This window comes from Monomorium pharaonis, chromosome 1 (assembly GCF_013373865.1).
Source record: "Monomorium pharaonis isolate MP-MQ-018 chromosome 1, ASM1337386v2, whole genome shotgun sequence".
Classification (NCBI taxonomy): domain Eukaryota; kingdom Metazoa; phylum Arthropoda; class Insecta; order Hymenoptera; family Formicidae; genus Monomorium; species Monomorium pharaonis.
In genome coordinates this window covers 10135101-10156957 of record NC_050467.1, presented here as the reverse complement: position 1 = coordinate 10156957, position 21857 = coordinate 10135101, and the positions used below count along the sequence as shown (strand labels likewise).

Genomic DNA, 21857 nt, shown 5'->3' with positions numbered 1-21857 from the left:
ATGATATGATTATCGGACCGTACATATTTCCAGAAAATATTAATGTTACGGCAGAAATATACTCTGAATTTTTGGAAGAAACACTACCAATTTTATTGAAAGATGTTCCGTTAAATATTAGAAAAAATATAATCTTCCAACAAAACCGTCATCCAGCCCATACTTCTGAAATTTATAAATAAATGGATAGGAATTCATAGTGATCTGCAAGAGTGGCCACTGCGATCACCTGATCTAACACCGTTAGATTTTTTTGCATGGGGTTATATACGAGATAAGGTATATAATACATTACCTACGAGTCACAACAATTTAATAGAAAAAAATACGGGAAGCATGTCACGATATAACACCTGATATGTTACGTAAAACGCGACAAAATTTTATAAAAAGAATCGCATTATATTTAGAGAACAATGGTGGTTTTATAGAACATATTTTATGAAATTTTATAAAATAAATAATTATTTACATATAAATTTAAAACAATTTTTTAGTTAAGTACCTTCCTACGCGCTCACATTTCTATCAATCTTTTCTTACAAGAGAGAAAGGCACGCGATTTACTCGAAAAGTTGGTAATGTCAGTATGCTGTAATATCGCCGATCACGCGTGCCCCTGCACAGTCTGCCGCGCAACCAGTCGTACTGCTCTGTATCATCTTGCAACAACCTGTATATAAACATACATATACAGACATTACTGTGCAATGTTTACTATTTTATTATTACTTGATATTTCTCATAATGTCCTCTCTCTTAAACTCTCTTTCTCTCTTTTTCCGTTCCTTCTTTCTGAAAAAATCGCTGTTTCCCTTCTAATTTTTTGTCTCCCGTAATCTTTCCTTTCCTATTTTTTTCTTTCAGAAAAATTTTCAAGATATTATATGATATATTTTTTGTATTATTTTAAAGCAGTGCTTGAATCTAGTTGCCCTTTTCGAATCAATTCCCGAAGCGACGCCTCCTATGTCCCCACTACCACGCACGGTCTTGACGGCCGAGCCGCCGATCTCGCGCGTGACGCTTTGTCTCAGGAGCAGCTCTGTATAAGAAATAGTGTTCTGCACCACAAAATTCATTAAAATTACTCTAAGTAAATAATTTTTGTTTTTATAAACAAAAAAGTACTAAATTTTTTATTACTAATTTATTTCATGTAGTATAAGAATATGTAAAAACATAATATATAAATTAAAATTTTGACAATAGTTTTCCACATCACCCGTGAGGTACTATTATTGATGCGCTTTTTTTAAGTGGTTTCCCCAGTAAGCCTAATCTATTAAAAGATAAAATATAATATATAGCTTGGTAGGAAAACAAAATTTTATATATTGCAAGATATATAAAAACGACAGGAAAATCAAAAGAAACCAGAATAACCAATTTGTATAAAAATTTTAATTTGATCTTTTAAGTCGTTTGCACGATTCTGTTAGAGATGGCATATTTACAGATATTTTAAAAGTACTAGCTTGCATCAACGACGACAATGATGCATCGCTCAACGAAGAACGTTTTTCTGATTTTATTAATTTTATTTTAGAAAACGAACATTCACATAAATATGTGGACCCAAACATTTGAAGAAAATTCAAAGACCAAAATTTCTAAGATGTGGATAACACGATGGATCTAAAAGTTGGAAGAATTCGATCCCTTTTTCTAATCGTCTTTTCAATGAAAAATCACATTGCAAATCGCAAAGTTCTGATTGAAATTCTGGATTTTGTTCTTTGATTTGCACAATGAAAGGAATTTCAAAAAGTATTAAATCTTTTCTTAGCGTTTCGAAACCATTGAAACGTGTATAAAATTGATTTATTAAAGAGTTAATTAAAAGAATGTGTTTTATAAAATCGCAATTTGTTCCTTGTTCTTCAAACAGAATCTGACAAGAAGAAAAGAAGTGCAGTTCATTATTTGGAATTTGATCTTTAAATAATTCCAAATTTTTACAAAAGGAATCGATTGAGCAATTAATTGTGAAATGGTTTGGTTGGTCTTTTGCAGCTTTGCAGTCTTTGCAGTCTTTTAAATTTAAAATATTCAAATGATTGGTCAGGTCAGTTATTATTGCAAGTTGGCAAAGTGAATCTAAATCTTCAAAAAAGAATTTTAATTCATCATTCAATTGTATGAAAAATTTATCTTGCAAGAAAAGAAAGGTTTCTTTTCTTATTGCAAAGAATTTTTCTAAACATTTTCCTACACTTAGCCACCGGACTTCACAATACAGAGGCACATCTGTGTAAATTGCGTCATGTTCCTGGAGAAAGTGTTGAAACCGTCGATGAAAAAGAAATTTGTGACCGCCTTTAATTATATTTATAATTTTTGTGATGGTTTGCATTAAAGAGCATAGTTTAACGACTTTTCCACATAACGCTTCCTGATGAATAATATAATGTATTACAGAGAATTTTACACCTCGCTGCTTTAATTGATCAAAGAATCTTATTTTTGAACCTATCATTGCTCTTGCATCATCAGTAATGAAAAAAAATTCAGATGGCCAAACATTTAGAAAAATCAAATTAAATTTTTTAAGAGTTTGACTAACAGCATTGAAGATATCAAGACCCGTAAGAATATTATGCAATGGAACAAAATCTAAGAGCTCCTCGACATATGAAAAATCGATTTGAACGATTCGAGTAAAAATGCTCAATTGACTCACATGTCGATTGTCGGTGCTCTCATCGAGACATAATGAAAAAAATACACAAGATTCTAATAAAGATCTTAATTTTTGTTCTAAGGAAGAAGCAATATTATCTATACGAGATTTTATTGTTTTGTTACATAAAGGAATGCTAGCAGCTTCTTCGAGAGTCAAAGAATTTCTGAACGACTCTACTGCTGCAATGATGCATTCTTTTATAAGTTTTCCTTTTGTAATTGGTTTAGAAATTTGTGTGATAAGATTTGAAATTACATGATGCTGTAACAATTTTTACCGAAGATATAGCATTATCATTCGGAAAATTAGAACTACGACCTTTCTGATAAACTAATTTCAATTCTTCAATTAAATTATATTTCTCCTCGTCCACATATTTTGAATATTCGTTAAAATGTTTATTTATTTATTTTTTTTTTTCAAAGTGTCTATGAAGGCTATATTTTTTAACGAGAGAAGTTTGATAATCACAGAAGACAAGTGGTTTTATTATCAATATATGCAAAAAATATTTCTTCCCATGCCTTATCATATGATTGCACGTATCATTGTTTATCCATTTTCTTAAATATGTCTAGTGGACTAGATTGACTAGAAGATTAAAATATAAAGAAAATAATATGCACACTATGCGACGTTACTTTTTTTGCGTCTACAACTTCGTCATGCTCGGGACTCTCGTTACTGTAAGTTGGGCGTCAGGCGCGGAATCCGTGCCGCACAAAAATCGCAAAACTCTGTATTTCGCACGACGGACGAATGCCTGCTAGCCCGCCTCTACACGAAGTGGCAGAGGGGCGAGGTTCTTTCTCGGTACGCGGAATAGGAGAGGAGAGGTCTCGCATTAACAACTCGACAGAATTAATGAAAATAAGAATCGTATATTGAAAACGGAGACATCGACAATTCTATCTGACATATGTAATGGTCGTTCGACATTACTTTATTGCACGGCTGTCGCAGACTTAACTTGATATTTACATAATTTAACTTGAATACTACACTCTATAGGCTACACACAAAAGTTAAGAATATAACACGCGACTTTAACAATAGACGGGATAGGCTTCAACGAATTGCGCGTCTTTCTCGTAGGTATTCTCTCCTACGGAAGCTCGCCTCGGTAACGCGTACATAGCTGGCACTCTCGGTATGCGGCAAGTGAATCCGGGTGATATCAATCTACACACTATCCCGTCGCGCGACTTTATTTGTTATACATAGATCGACTGTCGGCTCGACATACTCCCCGAAGGAGGAGATATTAGGCGAATTTGTTATTAATCGCTATGAGACGGAGATCGACACGGCCCTGCTACGCGGTGACTCTCGGTATTCCGATTACAATTATTTCGCCCACCGAACGCTCGGTAGGGTAATTACGTCTTACGAAATGCCGGGCCGGCCGTCTCCGCCCTTACCGCGTGGTCGAAGTGGTGGCCTTACAGATATTGGCGTCGTCGAGGACCGTGGAACCGCTCTGTCTCTTGTCTCACCGAACAGTGACGAACCGTGAGCGGTCGGGGGCGCCGCGGACGCCGGTAGCGGCCCGCGTATCGATCGTGCTTCGATCCGCGCACACCGATCGCTAGTCGACGGGGGGTCCTCTACCAGTCCTGTAGGGTCCCAGCGTCCGAGGGCGCCTCTGATCGTGACGCCGCGCAATTTGAAGGCCGCGGATTGCACGCCTCGATGTCCTTCGCCGTATCGGCTGCTGCTGGACCGGCTTGGGGTTGATCAGACCCCGTCCGGCTTACTTCTCGAGGCCGTGACTACCGCTCCGGCTGAGGCTTCCTCCACCCTGGTCGTCGGGTGTAAGGGCGCACGCTCTCTCTCCGGTGTCGTCTCAGGCTGCACCGGACTGCTGCTCCTCTCTCTACAATAGAGTATAGCGGCAGTGTTTGTCCCATGACTTTTCTTACGTATCTCGGTACTTTACGCAAATGCCCTGGCTCGCTGTCTTCCGGTTGTCCGGGACCCCGCTGCTCGTTCGTCCATACTTCTTGCTGACAGTCCCTCGTCAGCTGCTCCAATAATCACAAATGAAAATTGTGGCACACCACTTCTCTCGCGGATCGCGTCTTCCGCTTGGCGGATACCTAAGTGTCTTATGAACTAAGAAAAACTATTACTCAGAAAAAGGGAGACCGCTCTCCCCTTCGGGGTAATGAGCGGCCCCAAATGACCTTTCCCGGTTGGGCCATCCGGCTCTTGTGACTGACGAAAAACGTCACGTTACAACTATTACGTTTTATTGTTAATAATAATCATAACACATTTAGCACTGTCGCATATAACATTTTACACGTATCACTATTGTACATCATCTTTTTATACACTTTCACTGTTGTTCGGTACTCAGTTAAGTAGCGAGGAATGCGCGGGAAAAATTCCCCTTCTACAACAATAAAGACTGCGAACGCGGGCAACGATTTACCACGGAGAACGTGAGTGATCGACACTCTCTCTTGAGCGCTCAGTCTAGTAGCATTAAATATAAAATCTCGCTGCGGTCGAAATCAGCAATTTTTCGTACTTGTACAGACAGAACTTTTGTTTCATCGTTCCACAATAAATCCTTTAAGGTGTTCAATAGTGCAATTAATTTCTCGGAATTATCAACCAGCCATCCTGAATATCCGAACAAGATAGTTCCAGCACGTACAACTGTATTGTAACGAACCACGTTACTAGCGGCTGACAACAACCGCGCGGCCCGGCCGACCATCCGTCGGGCCGAATATCGGGCAAGCGTGCCCACTATAAGAACTCCACACCACCGAGATGACGCGCATCTTGGGGGCATACAGTCTCCCTCCTCTCGAGCCAGCATCCCGATCTGCGTCACCGAGAGGAATCCGAGGACCGCCGAAGATTCCCGAACGGCTGCCGGGGACCATATATAAGGCCGCCCGGCAGCCGTAGACTTCACTTCTCGTTATCCCGTCCGACTCGTTCCGACGAGAAGCCTGAACCTTACGAGCCAGAAAACGGTGGAGTGTTCTCCGTCATCGCCGAGAGTTCTCGGCCTAGCTCGACTCTTTTCCTTCCTCGCTAGCAAGCCACGGGGGTAGAGCGTACTCTGTCTCCGCCGAGAGCTCTCGGCAGCTAGCTAAAAATCACCGACGACATCCTTATGGCCCGGTAACCGGCACGGAGTGTTTTCCGTCTCCCCCTGAGCGTTCTCGGGGCCGACGCCGTTCCCTGAAAACTCGCCACGTTTCACGGAATTGACGAGGTAATTCGGAGAAACGTCGGAAACGCGAGACATACGCGTCCGCACCGCGCGCCCGCCGGTCACCGAACATCCGAGACCGAGCGTAACGTCCCCGCGCCGCACACCCGCCGATCATCAAACTCGGAGCACCGAGCGCGAGGCGCGTACCGTCCCCCGCACTGCGCACCGCAGTTGTCTCACCGGGCCGAACAGCTGATTGGCTGGCGATCACGCGCCCCGTCGCTGATCATTGTAAAATACCACTGTATATAACGCGCAACCAGATTTTGTAGATTCTTCACCCGCTGTAAATATTTGCGAACTCCATGTAATAGAGAATAAGTAATAAAATTGTACCGATAAACAACCGCCACGTTTTGCTACCTCTGAGCCCTTTTTCGCCCTAGCCCTTTTCCCGACGAGCTAAAAGTCCGCGCGAAAAACGGTCATTACAGTATAAAAAGATCACTTTTTACTATTATATAATAGTAAAAAGTGAAAAACTTTTTATGCAGCACGAGACTTTTAACACGCACGTTTCGCTGGTGAGACCGATCGTTGAGAAACAGCGGAGGAGATAAACAATTGCATATCGAAGCGCATAAGAGTTCGCACCTAGAATAAAGCCGCGAAATTGAAAAATTCAAGATATAAAATTTTACCAACAAAACGTGTGTATTAAAAATTTCGTGTTACATTAGTAAGTTTTCCATATTATAAAAGCAAAAAGTGCTAACATTATATAATAATAATAGTACAATATGTGAGAGATGTTACTTGTAATAACGTTTCATCTGACAGTTCTAAGCGTACTAGTGCTTATTATTAGAACAAAGTATAATGGAGTGTATTCGTAAATTTTCTCTGTTTTTTAACATGTAATCTTTACACTACATTTACTTAAGAAATGGTGTAAACAACGATACTTAGCTTTCGTGTTGTTATCAATCCTCTCTTGTAAAAAAATATATTTTTCATAAACATTACAATTAAAGATTTATATCGAAATATGTGGACGAGTGAAAATCTAATTTAATTGGAGAAATAAAATTAATTTATTAAGAAGATTGTAGTTTTAATTTATCTATCTAACATCTAACACATTCTTTTAACTGATTCTTTAATAAATCAATTTCATACCCGTTTCAATGATTTCGAAACACTAAGAAAAGATTTAATACTTTTTGAAAATTCCTCTTAATGTTCAAATCAAAGAGCAAAGTCCAGAATTTCAATCAAAACTTTGCGATTTGCAATGTGACTTTTCATTGAAAGAACGATTAGAAAAAGAGGTCGAATTTTTCAAAATTTTACATAGATGCAGCGTATTATCCATGTCTTAGAAATTTCGGTCTTCAAATTTTCTTCTTTAGGTCCACATATTTATGCGAATGTTCGTTTTTTAAAATGAAATTAATAAAATCAGAAAAACGTTCTTCATTGAGCGATGCATCATTGTCCTCGTTGATACGAATTAATACTTTTAAAATATTTGTGGATATACTATCCCTAGTAGAATCGTGCAAACGACTTAAAAGATCAAATTAAAATTTTTATATAAATTGGTTGTTCCGGTTTCTTTTGATTTTCCTGTCGTTTTTATATTTTACAATATATAAAATTTTGTTTTCCTGCCAAGCTATATTATATTTTATCTTTTAGTGGATTAGGGCTACTGAGAAAACCACTTTAAAAAACACATCAACAATAATACCTCGCAGATGATGTAGAAAACTATAGTCAAAATTCTAATTTATATATTATGTTTTTACATATTAATATACTACACAATATAACTTAGTAATAAAAATGTTGATACTTTTTTGTTTGTAAAAACAAAAATTATTTACTTAGAATAATTTTAATGAATTTTGTGGTGCAGGACACTATTTCTTATACAGAGCTGCTTTTGAGACAAAGCGTCACGCGCGAGATCGGCGGCTTGGTCGTCTAGGCCACGCGCGGTAATAAGGGCATATGAGGTGTCGCTTCGGGAATCGGCTCGAAAAGGGCAACTAGACTCAAGCACTGTTTTAAAGTATAAAATTTATAATTAACTTATAAATTATGTTGTATTTTTATGTTGTTCCGTATTTCTCTTTCTTTCTCAATGTATCTATATATCTATTTATCTATTTCTTTCCTGAAAAGTACGCGAAATGTCAAATTAATGTTATTCCTTACTTTATTTCCTAATCTTCTATAACAATCTTTAAATTCCTTTCTTTACACAACAAATAGTTTTACCTGATATTTTATCTTCTTATTTCATCTCTCTCTCCCTCTCTCTCTTTTTAATGTCTTTCCTTTCCTTCTATCTTTTAAATAAAATGCATGCTCTGTTAGATACATAAAGTACGCGAACTGACACCACAGACGCGCTACTTAACTTTTTTACTTTTTAAAAAGTAAATTACAACAATAATTGCATAGATAATATCTATACAAATTTGACAGCTGTCAAAATTCAATCACAATGACAGCTACTTACGCAACACAAAATAAGCAAAACGAGAGAACCAATCAGCGTCGCGGAAAAGCGACGACAATACACTTCGATAAATTCGAGTATCACTCAGTCACTCAGTCACTCAGTCAGTCAGTCACTCAGTCACTCTGTCACGCTGTCACTTAGTTACCTAGTTACCCAGCCACATAACTACATAGCTACATAGCTACATAGCCACATAGCTACATAGCTGCATTATAAAAATCTCCTTTATATTTTTTTACTTCTTCTAATTTTTTCTTTTATAATGTTTTCTTTCTTTTCTCTTTTCTCACTCTTTTTTTCTGTATTTCTCTTTTTCTTTATGCTTACTCTTTTTTATCTTTAAATAAAAAACATTTATATATATTAATTTATATGTATGCTAGGTTTTTAGGTATGCAATGCTAGCATTTTTCAGAAATAAGATAGAATAATAATACAAAAATATGTATCTAATTATAACAATTTTTAATATGATATTAATCAAACATTTTAATTTGTATATAAAAATAATTAAATGAACACGCACGCACACATGTGTACACACGCACACACGTATACACACGCACGTACGCATGCACATATACGCACACACATTCATGTATATATACAGTTCATATAATATATTATTATCATAATACATATATTTTACATACATACCTTCTATTATTTGTCTCTTCTTTCCTTCTTTCTTTTCCTTTATATTTTCTTTAAATAAGTCAAACTGTCAAATAAACTATCGATAATTTGACAGTTGTAAACACGAGTGAAGCAAGTCACAGCGCCAACGAACTTGGCAACGATCAATCAACATCACGAAAAAGCGATGACAAAATCAATAACATGCCTTTTTTAGAGAGGAATTACCGTAAAATATAAATTGAACAAAAATTGAAGCCTGTACGACTTTTTTGGGCGGAGTTATGACACATCGAAGTTACCTATGCATTTTAGTCTGTTAAAAAAGTATCAGTTTTATCTCAGAATAGTTTATTCTATACAAAAATGAAAATTCTGTATAACTTATCTGATTTGCAAGGTATATTTCCCTCTACAATGTAATCTACGATGTACTCTACGATGTAATATGCATAATTATGCATAACACTAATAAAAACTAACTCGCCGCTAACCTCGCACACGTCAACACGTCTCTAACCTCGAACTGTCACTCGATTGAAACGTGGCGGCGCGGACTCGATCATCACCAATCACGATACACAGGGTGCGTTCCGTTTCATGGCGCATGGTGCATCGTTCATCCTTGTTGTCAAACGTGTGAGCACAAAAGATAAAGGAGGATACAACAGTACAAATCCCCACCATTCGTCCTAGGCGCCGGGCGACGACGATAATAATGATGACTACGACATTTCTTAAATCAAATTTACTCTTGAGCGAAAAATTCTAATCGCGATAACCTCCGCTCGTAAGTCATATAGCAGAAAAATAAAAACACTTTTATTATATAAATCGGATGTAAGCTATCCATTAAGCCTATTTAGAAATCAATCAATTCAGTCGTTATTGAGATCCGATAATTACGGTCTTCTCGCAAACGACGTCTCGCGTAAAAGAAGCACGGTGGTGCCTCGCTGTGCGTACACTTGGCGAGAGGCACTACCGTGCCTCTTGATAAACAAATAATATATAATTATTTGGACTACATATTGATGCAGTCAATCTCCGCAATTTTGATGTTACATTTTATTGTTGTTTTCTTATTTAAAAAAATCGTTTAAAAAATCTTTTAGGGTACTTTACTCTTGTGTATGCGTCAGCACTTTCACCTTAACAATTGAGTTACACACGAGTTAAATGTTAAGCAAAAAGTTTGGGACCAGTAATGTCTATACATATATGCATGTATGTATACAAGGTGTTCCAGATAAACCGAAAAAACCGGCATGTACGTATTCCTCATGGATTTCTGTTTTGCTGGCACATGCGTGTTAGGGTTATGTGAGCATGCGCCCTGAACGTTATACGTTCTCTCCGGAGGAAAATTTTACTCGATATAATATAGGATACGTTATATATACTATATATTTTGAGTGAATTTTTTCTTGGAGAGAACGTTTTGGAATATAACCCTAATAACTACGTAATTATATAACCTTAAATAACCTTACATAACCGATTTTGCAGCGTTTTATAGAATACGTTCGGGGAGACGCTATTAGCGCTGCCAACATTAGTCTATCTTTATTGCTCCTTAAAAGCTGAACAGAGATAGACTTATACTGATAGTGGTAACAGCGTCTTCCCGAACGCACTCATAAAATACCAGCGCTGCGCCGGCACAACTCTCCATCTTTATACAGTCGATATGATGGGGATGGGGACACAATATTAGTGTTAGTGAGCGTATGTGTGAAGGGGAAACAGCTTAGATCGAAAGTTATCGAATGAATAATTATCAAGCGTCTACTGTACTTTTCTTTCCTCTTATATCATAATTCGGAATTTTGTTCATTTTATTTTCTAAATAAAATGGCGCAAAAAAATTAGACAAAAATTTTTACCGAATTTTTAGGCAATTTTTATAGTGACAAAACTTTGCGAAAAATCAAATTATTTGAACTTTTTTTAAATTAAAGGGCAAAGAATCTCACTTTAAGAATCCCTAGACGAAAGTTTAATTTGTTAAGTGTGACCCTTTTGTATCGCATGAAAACAAAACATGTTTTTTTTCATTTAAAAAAAGTAAAAGTTTGTCATCGTTTTTTACAAGTTTCTCGTTAAAATCTTGCTAATATTAATCCAAATTCTTAAAGTTTATTCTTTTTTAAGCAATTTTGAAAAAACATGTCAATACAATGTTTTTGTTGATTATACGAGTTTGAAATTTGCACTGCATTTTAGGGTATTTTAGCAAATAAATACAGTATTTTTTTGATACCACGAAACAGTATTAATACGATACTGTACATTGATTTTATTCGTATTTAACTCAATCATACCGCCGTCATCAGAGTGACCCAATATGCGTGGAAGTTAACAGTCGGATTTTTACTATTTTTATACTCAATTGATTTTAACATGCTATTTGATATTTTTACAATCTGACGACGTCGATGTTGATTCACTGCTTTTCTTTCACAACATCTTTGAAAATTCTCTTCTTTTTTCAAAGTACGCTGTATTTTACGTTTTGGCATTATATATTAAAATAAAAATGTACTGTACTAATTAAAAGAAATATTATTATACACAAGCAATAATAATTATAATATAACAATAAATAAATTTATTGTAAGAAAAGAAATATTTTATAAAAGCTTTTTTTAGAATCAAAAATATTTAATGGCGGTTTTTGATCGTAAAACAAAAGATTAGACAATTATAATTAAGTTACAACGCATTTACACGTTACACTGTAGAAAAACACTATTTGCAAAGAAACATATAAAATAAATTACATCGGTTCTACAAACGCGTACATTATTTAAATTCATCATTTAAATTAGACAAATGTAAGTAAAGTCCCGAGAAACAGTAAATATAACAATAATAGTCATAATCACACTATCATTATCATCATCATCATCATCATCAACACTTATCAAATCCTTCATTTTTCTTCCACAAATCTTATTATCTTTTATTTTAACTATTACCTTTTATCTTATTTTTCCTCAATCTATCTATCTCTATACTTCTTTATTTGTCTTTATCACAATTTTTATTTTTTTCACAAATCAGTAAAAAGTGCCTGAAAATAAAATGATAAATAGTAATATCAAATAAAAATAATTGCATTTTATAAACTTTTAATGATTGTTATATGGGGCGCTCTCTGGTGAAACAGAGACTCCCCTCTCCCCAGAATAGATTTCAGTTAAAAAAAATTAGCAAGTGTATATATTGTAGCTGAAAACGTTTATTTTTAAATGCCGTCTGGCACTTTTTAAAAAATTTAATAGGACCAATACGGCGCCATATTGGAACTAAAATCATTGCTTTAAGTAGGAATACTAGGCCGGTTCTGGACTAGGAGCTCCGAGAAGGGTGCGGGAGGAACTTGTAGGCGCGGGGAGTGTTACAGCGGGAAGGGATGACGTCACACGGGGCCCCGGGAAGAACTGCTTAACAGAAGTAAACTGATATCCCGCTTATTACACGTAAACTGTTTCGGGAATGCCTTTGAAAACCCGACATGTTTTTATTAGGGATGTTGATATAAAAAAATGCCGCCCTTTACCACCTCCCCCTCCCATTAAATGTACTACGTCGGTTTTGGTTACGCGAGATGGTGAGGAGAAAAAAAGATAAGAGCGTTTGTCGCGGCGGGATCCTTTGCTGCTATTACAACAACGTTATAATAAGCGTTTCATGCGTCAAACATATTGCAACATGTTTCATCTGATTGGCTCTAGATGATCACGTGATTTAGCTGAAACGCTGGCAACGCCGTAATTTTGTCGCCGATGAGTGCTCCGGTTGAGACAAAGAATTAAAAAATTTGTGTGGGGGTGTGCAATATAAGAAGAGTTCTGAGCAATATAAGAAGAGTGATACTGTACAACGGTATCACATCTTTCATGTGTTACAAGACGGACAGCAAAACTCCCTGATAACGTTGCTCCTTAGTCGATTAGTGGAAGACAGACTTCAGAAGCTTTCCGAAGAGAAACGTACAACATGAACTATTACGTTTCGATCCCACAGAACGAAACGTACGATAAACCGAAAATATTTTATAATTTTTAAATCTGCATATTTATATCCTATATTTTTTCTATATCTTGCTGTATTCTTTTTTACAGAACATTATCGCAGCCGCATCATACTCCTCGCATCTTGGGAAGGAGATACGCTTTGACAGCATATAAATATTTGGATATTGGAATCAGCGTAGAACCTACATTCTATGCGGTAATACTGCTTGGCGACAACAGAGGCAATCAGAAAATTTTGCCATACGTAACATAGAAAACATTCATGGAGCAACGTGCGGATATTGAGCGATTTGTGCAGTGCTCTGTGTCTTCAAGAGTTTCGATTTGCGATGTGGTTATAGAACTTGTAAAAATACGCGACGAAGATATTGTAAAGTTGATGTTGCGCGATATGTACATGAAGCCGTCAACCTTATTGTTCCTATTCAAACTTGAAGATTGTGTTGACTATGTATGCCATCAAATGCATCAAAATACGTAGCGCGAGTGATAAATAAAAGAAGTTTACCACTATTTTACGTCAAAATCATATCACTAATAAAAGCGACTTTGTGAAAAGTATGATAAAACTTTTCTCGTAGAATACGAGTTAATTACTTACGCTTTAAATAATATTATATATAATGCTTTATATGGCAAATAAAATGGGAGTGGTTCACTTGGACACAGTACAATTGGACACAGTGCAAATGGACACGGTACAAATGGCCACAAAATAATGTACACGTTTCAAATGGACACGGTTCATTTCGACACAGGAATTTTGGACACAGTAATTTTGTACACAGGAAAAATAAATTCTGGACAAATTTGGACATGATAAAAATGTACACCGTACAATTGGACACGTAAAATTTGTATACCGCAAAGTGGTACATCGCAAACTTGTACACCGCAAAGTTGTACACCGCAAAGTTGTACACCGCAAAGTTGTACACCGCAAAGTTGTACACCGTGTATATTGTATTGGAAATCTACTAATACATATAAACTTTAATTTGTTTGCAATGTACAACATGGGTAGCGATTTCGCCGGGATGGGTGCGGGAGGGAGGCAGAAGGCTCTCCCTTGCACCCTTGTGTGTGTGTGTGTGTGCGTGCGTGCGTGCGTGCGTGCGTGCGTGCGTGCGTGCGTGCGTGCGCAAACCATTCTCTGCACCACATGGGTTTGCGACTTTCCACGCAAAACTTTGTGGTGTACAACTTTGCTGTGTACAAGTTTGCGGTGTACCACTTTGCGGTATACAAATTTTACGTGTCCAATTGTACGGTGTATATTTTTATCGTGTCCAAATTGTAATTTGTCCAGAATTTATTTTTCCTGTGTACAAAATTACTGTGTCTAAAATTCCTGTGTCGAAATGAACCGTGTCCATTTGAAACGTGTACATTATTTTGTGTTCATTTGTACCGCGTCCATTTGCACTGTGTCCAAATGAAGGCCACTCAACATCGAACACTAAATGAGAAGCCTTTATTTGCGCACAGTAAAATTGAACACGTTGCAATTGCACACCGTGCTATTAAACACATAAGATTGCACACCGTTCGATTGGACACGTTGCATTTGCGCACAATTGCTTTTGGACACAACACATATTTTTGTAAAATTTTTAACATACACATGCATGTAAAATTTGTTTTTAACTTTGTTAACTAAACATTTGTTACATTGAGCACAATGCGTTTGCGCACAGTTCGTTTGCACACAGTTTTTGTGCGCGCAGTCAAGCGGATGGTATCTAAATATTCATAAATTATAACTGTTGATACATCTAAGAAGCGGCAACTCATATTGCGTCGGAAAGTCCCAACTCATGTGGTGCAGAAATTACTTCCCGCGCGCACGCGCACACACACACACACACACACACGCGCGCGCGCGCGCGGAGGGTGCAAGGAGGTCTTCGCCCCTCTCCCGCACCCACCCCGTCCAAGTCGCTAACCCATGTACATTGGAAACAAAGTAAAGTTCACATGTGTTTGCAGACTTCTAATACAATGTACATGGGTTAGCGAGAATATCTACTAAACAATAAAGTTAATTGAAATAAAACTACTAGAAATATAAAATAAATTGTCGCTAATGATAAAATGGAATACAGTAAGTTAAAACTTACAAAGAGAAACGGTTGGATTTTAGTCAAATCAGTAATATTGTGTGTAGATGCTCTAACTTTTGGTGTCGGTAACAGAGTGAGACGAGAAAGATGATTTCTCCGCATATTGCGCTCAGGGAGTCCATGATAGAAAGGTAGGGGAAAGGAAAGAAAGGGAAGCGAGCAAAAGGCAGAAGCGGGTTGGGAAGAAGGAAAGAAGAGGAAAAGAGGAAGAAAGGAAGGAAAAAGAAGCATCACTAAGAAATGGTATTTAATAAAGCTATCATAAATCGGATTAAATAACTCCGTATCATATTGTAAATTAAGGCTTTTTTTTTATTTTTTTATGTGAATAGTTTCGGATATGAGTCCCTTAAGCAAGCTTTTTTCTTTGTCCAAGATTAGGACCCCGTCCCAATCAAACTTGTGTAAAAAATCAGTTCTATGGTCAGTTATTACGGAGGTCTGAGTTGAGTTTCTATTGATTTGGTTTCTATGTTTTGAAATTCTTGTCCTGAGAAGTCTACCTGTCTAATTAACGTAAGATCTTTCACAGTCTTTGCAATTAATTTTATAAAACACATTGTATTGTGAAGAAACCGATGTTAAATGTTTTTATACTTTAATAAATTTGTTTAAACTCTTAAATCCAGTATAAGCGATTTTTAAGTCAAGTATCCCGTTAAGGCAACGTCGAATTTTGTCTGAAACTACTGGAACGTACGGTATCGTAAAATAGTTACATTTTTCTTTATCTTCTTTTTTGGTACTCGTAGTTCCCCCGAATAATTTCCTCAAATTAAGTATATCGATGTTTTTTTGTATTCTCTTTTTAATGCATGTAAAAATAAGCTCCAGAGGATATCCATTGTCCACTAAAATGTTAATAATAATTTTAAAGTTTGATTCGTAAAAAGTAGAGTGCGACAAATGCAAAAATTTTCACTCACGCCATTCGATTTGCCAAACCAAAGGAGTAGTGTATGGCATAATAGACCGCATTATGCATTTGTCGCCCTACTTTCTACGAATCGAACTTTAAAATAATTATTATTAACATTTTACTGAACAATGGATATCTTCTGGAACCTTTTTTTACGTGTATTAAAAAGAGGGTACAATGAAACATTCATATACTTAATTCGAGAAAATTACACAGGGGAACTACTAAAGAAAAAATAAAAAAAAATATAACTTTTTTACCATTCCGTACGTTCCAGTTTCAGACTAAATTCAACTTTGCCTTAACCCATTACTTCCCAAGCGGACATTTTATAGTCGATTGGTTTTCGGCTCAAAAAAGTGATGAGATCACATGAAAACTTAAAACAAAATATGCTCTTCTACATAAAAAGAGTTGCTCTTTCAGATTCCGGGGTCAAAATTTCAAAATTTTTTATTGCAAATTAAATATGGCGGCTCAAAGTTGATATAAATTTTTTTATCGACTATTGTGCGCGCGAAATCGTTTGCCGACGGCAACCGTGCGCGCTAGAGACCGGATCCGCCCAGATTTGAGCGCGGAGATCGTGTTGCACGAATCCGCGAACTCGCTGGAGGATACACAAACACAAACGAAATAATGCAGGATTTTTCAGAGTCACAAGCACCATTTATTTCTTCACACTTAACTATACAACTATCGTGAGTCACGAAGAACGCGATCGTGCGGGAGCGACGAGCCAATTTTAAAAACGAGCGGAAATCTTCGGGTCGAACAGTTGTCCTTCCTGCCTTTAATTGCGCGACGGATATCTTGCCGAGCGTGTCTCACAACGCCCCAACGTAGCGGAAATCTTGTACGCGGTCGAGACGGACGATGGATCGCGAGGCAGTTGTTCGATCGCGAGCGCGCTGCTCGATTTCGTTTCCCGCAAGATTGGCACTGCGCGGAGGAGAACTTCGTGATTCGATACAACACAATATGTAATTAACATAAGTAGAAGACCGGATTTAAACTTTTCCGAAATTGAGATTTGAATGAGTCGGCACACTGAGCGCTACCGCCTTAATGAAGTCGAAGTACTTGGCGGGCGAGAGCGAGCGCAAGACTGACTCAAATTCGCACCGAAAATTGGTAACGCGCCTTACTCTCCCCCGATATTCGTTGTTAGGAGGAGAATATCGGGGAAGAGCAAGCAGCCGATCGGCCTGGTACTTCACGCGATCACGGCGTGTACGTGTGAAATCCACAGGTCCACGCTCCGGCTCGGCGAGATGAGATGATGATTTCCCGACAACATCTCACGACGAGAAACAGAAAATATTTATGTTTATCAGAAAATATTATGTTAACGGTCGAATCTCCAACAACTTTTTATAGTAGAAAACTTCAAAAAATTTTGTCCATGATTGTTGTAAACGATTGAAGTGACGGAGTTTGCCTCTTTAAAGTATAAACTATGATTATTAATTGATTTTGTTAAGTAGTTCAAGTAGTTCAAGATGGTGGATGCAGTATGGCGTCTAAATACATGGAAATTATATTTTATTATGATATATGCGAATGAGCAGTTATTTCTCACGTTTTCGAGGTCGCTGAGTACGAATCTTTGGTCAATTAGTCATTTTTCAAAATGGCGGATACAACATGGCGTCAGAATACACGAAAATTAGATTTTGTTGCAAACTATGTGTATCATATTACATCCGCAAATACATAAAATAGGTACTCGGAGGCATAGTTTTTAATAAAGTATGATTTTTATGGCATATTGTATCCGCCATTTTGAAAAATGAGTAATTGACCAAAGATTCGTACTCAGTGACCTCGAAAATGTGAGAAATGACTATTCACACACATATATCGCAATAAAATATGATTTCCATGTACTTGGACGCCATACTGCATCCACCATCTTGAACTACTTGAACTACTTAAAAAAATCAATTAATAATCGTAGTTTATACTTTAAAGAGGCAAACTGCGTCACTTCAATTGTTTACAACAATCATGGACAAAATTTTTCGAAGTTTTCTACTATAAAAAGTCAATAGTCGACGAAAAAATTTATATTAACTTTGAGCCGCCATATTTAATTTCCAATAGAAAATTTTGAAATTTTGACCCCGGAATCTGAAAGAGCAACTCTTTTTACGTAGAAGAGCATATTTTGTTTTAAGTTTTCATGTGATCTCATCATTTTTCTGAGCCGAAAACCAATCGACTATAAAATGTCCGCTTGGGAAGTAATGGGTTAACGGGATACCTGACTTAAAAATTGCTTACACTGGGTTTAACAGTTTGAACAAATTCATCAAAGTACAAAAAAATTGTCACAATACAATGTGGTTTATAAAATTAATTGCAAAGACTGTGAAGCATATTACGTTGGCCAAACAGGTAGACTTCTCAAAACAAGAATTTCGGAACATAGAAACCATATCAATAGAAATTCAACTCAGACCTGCGTAATCACTGACTATACAACTAATTTTTTGCAGAAGTTTAATTGGGAGGGGGTCCTAATCTTAGACAAAAATAAAGCTTGCCTAAGAAGCTAATATCCGAAACTATTCACATAAAAAAACAAAAAAAGGCCTTAATTTACAATTACAATGTGATACGGGGTTACTTGATCCGATGATGGCTATGTTAAATAACATTTCTTAGTGATGCTTCTTTCTCCTTTTTTTCTTCCTCTTTCCTCTTTTTTCCTTTTTTCCAACCCGCTCCTGCTTTTTGCTCGCTCCTTGCTTGCTCTCCTTCTCCCCCCCCTCCACCTTACTATCATGGACTCCCTGGGCGCGATATACGAAGAAATCATCTTTCTCATCTCACTCTGTTATCAACACCAAAAGTTAGAGCGCCTACATACAATATTACTGATTTGACTAAAGTCCAGCCGTTTCTCTTTGTAAGTTTTAATTTACTGTATTCCATTATCATTAGCAACAATTTATTTTGTATTGTCTAGTATGAATCTTTCATAATATGACGGAACATACAATGTAACTCTTGACTCTACTGTTATTGCATTTAAAGAGCACTGAAGAGGACTCGAATTGTGAGTCGAAACGTTTGCGTAATTTATGTATACTATGCGTTAATCGAAATTATGTACAATTGTTTTAGGTTACAACAATAGAACCACTCTTAAAATATAACATTGCACAAACACACTCAGTGCAAGCTTTTATTGGCGATATATTTTCATTTGTTTTTAAAATAATAAATTTAATTTAAAATTTTATATTAAATTCACATTAATTCTATTATTATTTTTTATTAATTAACTTTCTATTGATTTTCTTCTAGCCGCTTGCAATATGGTGGTAATACAGGTGCTACTTTCATCAATTGAGTACGAGAATAACCACATATTTGAAACATCTTCAAAGAATGCATTAATAAAATACGATTACTCTCTCATTCTTGCGTGGATCGTATTCCTATTCAATTTTGTGGCTGGCCTTGTCTTCGTACTTTTTTCAAAGAAAAGGAAGAGAGATAAAGCACCTACTGAAGAAATAGCTATGGCAGATGAACCCACAATAATTGGACGCTAAGTTACCAATTTTGTTTACATTTTAAATTGCATTGTATTGAATTATTATTTGTAAAATCATACTTAGTAAATAATAGAAGGCTTTTAATATAATAATTAAATTTAAAAATTAATTATTTAAGCTAACGTAATTGTTTTTGCGTGAATCATTAAATATCCATTGCACTAATTACACAAAACCATAAAAAGTTTTTTGTCATAAATCTGAGACCAGACCTGGTTTCTTACAGATTTATGAGGTCGCTGAATCCAAATCTGTCATTGGTTTAACTCCATCATGTCAGAATTTTTAGGTATAATCAAGTAACTGAGCTTATTTGAAATAAAACAATATCCAAACTTTGTAGTAATAAACCTAAAACTTTCCCATAAACCCATAAAACTTATAAGAACTACAGGTTCCATCCGGTCACAATAAACGATTTGTTTAAACAAAAGTTAAAACAAAAGTTTGTTTATCAAAATGTAAGCATTACAGGAAAACTTTCACACATTAATAAAGACATCTTTTTAAAATAAAATTACTCTATATAACCCCCTTTTGCATCAATTCAATCCTTAGCCTAAAGCACTGGCACGCTTTTTGCAATGCGTTCTTGTCCATATTTGTGAAAACTGCCTCAATAGTCGCTTGGAGAGATATCACATTGGGATGTCTCAACTTGTTGGTCACTTGATCAATAATGCTTCACATGAAATAGTCGAAAGAATGCAAATCTGGACTGTTTGGAGACTAGAATTTCTTCATGGAAAAAATTTTATAGTAAAATTATTATGTACAATAGCAGCTACGGACCGTAAGAAGAAATTTATTAGAATTATACCATAAGTAGTGTAAATACTGAGGTAATTTGATGAAAAACATAGTAAAAATGTTTACAATTTCTTTCTTAGTTTGCGCTTACTATTTACCATAATAATTTTTACCATAAAATTTTCTCCATGTTAAACCAAAACATGTCAACGTTATTCAACAGCCAGTTTTGAACTAATTAACTTGTGTGAACCTTCTGTGAACTTCTTCGAAGCAAAAAATTTAGCCGTGACATCACAGTCGATTTTGGATAACCGAAAAATTGAATAATCTCAATCTGAGAACGCCCAGCGCAAAGGGCTTCTATTATCGCCGTTCTTCGGTTATATTCCGCACACTTATTTGTTCAAATATTTTGAAATTGCGCGCACTAACTACAAACATCTAACTTGACGGAACGACAATGTGTGCTTTCCAGCAAGACACAGTGTAACACAATGTTCATTAGTGTGAGAAAGAACATATCAGTGTGTCTCACTCACACTAGTGGACACTATGTTACACTATGTCTTGCTGAAAAGCACACAATAGCGACTTAACGCCAAAATTAAATAAAGTGGGAAATTTAAATTTAATTTTGTTCGGATTTGGTGGCAGACCTTTTCTACGTACAAATTTTATAAACTCATAAACCATAAATGCATAAATATAAAACCTATAAATTGTACAACCATAAATGCTGAACCTATAAACCTAATATATACTAACTTCAAAGCCATGAAACTATAAGTTTATGAAACAAAGAACCATAAGCACAAAATCTGCAACTTCAAAATCCAAAATCTATAAATTGTAAAACTATAAATACTGAACTTATAAAATCAGAATTCATAGACTCAAAAATCTTAAAGCCATAAACCGTATACCTGAAACCCATGAAATCAAAAACCATAAGCAGATAATCTATAAGCGGAAAACTTATAAAACTAAAACCTATAAATCGTGGTCATAAACGCTAAACCCATAAGATTTATAAATCTAAATCTCATAGACTCAAAAGCTTTAAATCCATGAACCCTAAACCCGTGAATTTAAAACTTTGAAACCCAAAACCCATAAACTATAAGCCCCTGAACTCTAAACCCATGTACATAAAATTAACCCAAAATTCGTAAATTCGTAAGCTCCGAACGTTCATGAATATTAAATCCATGAAGCCAAAACTTTTAAATCATATGCCTATGAATCTATTAATCCTAATAAATTTTAAACTTATAAACTTAGAAGCAACAACTCTTAATCTCTGGACCTTTATCCTAAAATCCATAAATCATAACCCCATAAAATCAAAATTCATAAATATGTAAGCCTTAAACCCATATATCTTAAGTCTATACATTCAAGACTTATAAACCCATGT

At 36.1% G+C, this 21857-nt stretch overlaps 1 protein-coding gene across 3 annotated transcripts in view; it reads left to right on the top strand.

The window, feature by feature from the left end:
- LOC105835075 (voltage-dependent calcium channel gamma-2 subunit) overlaps positions 1 to 20522 on the top strand; it is a 281672-nt gene extending 261150 nt beyond the window's left edge. For 2 of the 3 annotated variants that reach the window (XM_036283184.1, XM_036283189.1), the window contains exon 7: positions 19434 to 20521. In XM_036283184.1, the coding sequence (XP_036139077.1) occupies positions 19434 to 19684 (251 nt within the window). In that variant the 3' untranslated portion in view covers positions 19685 to 20521. Of the gene's footprint in view, positions 1 to 19433 lie in introns of all 3 variants that reach the window. The other variant, XM_036283197.1, reaches the window with a different exon arrangement.
- The last annotated feature ends 1335 nt before the right edge of the window (positions 20523 to 21857 follow it).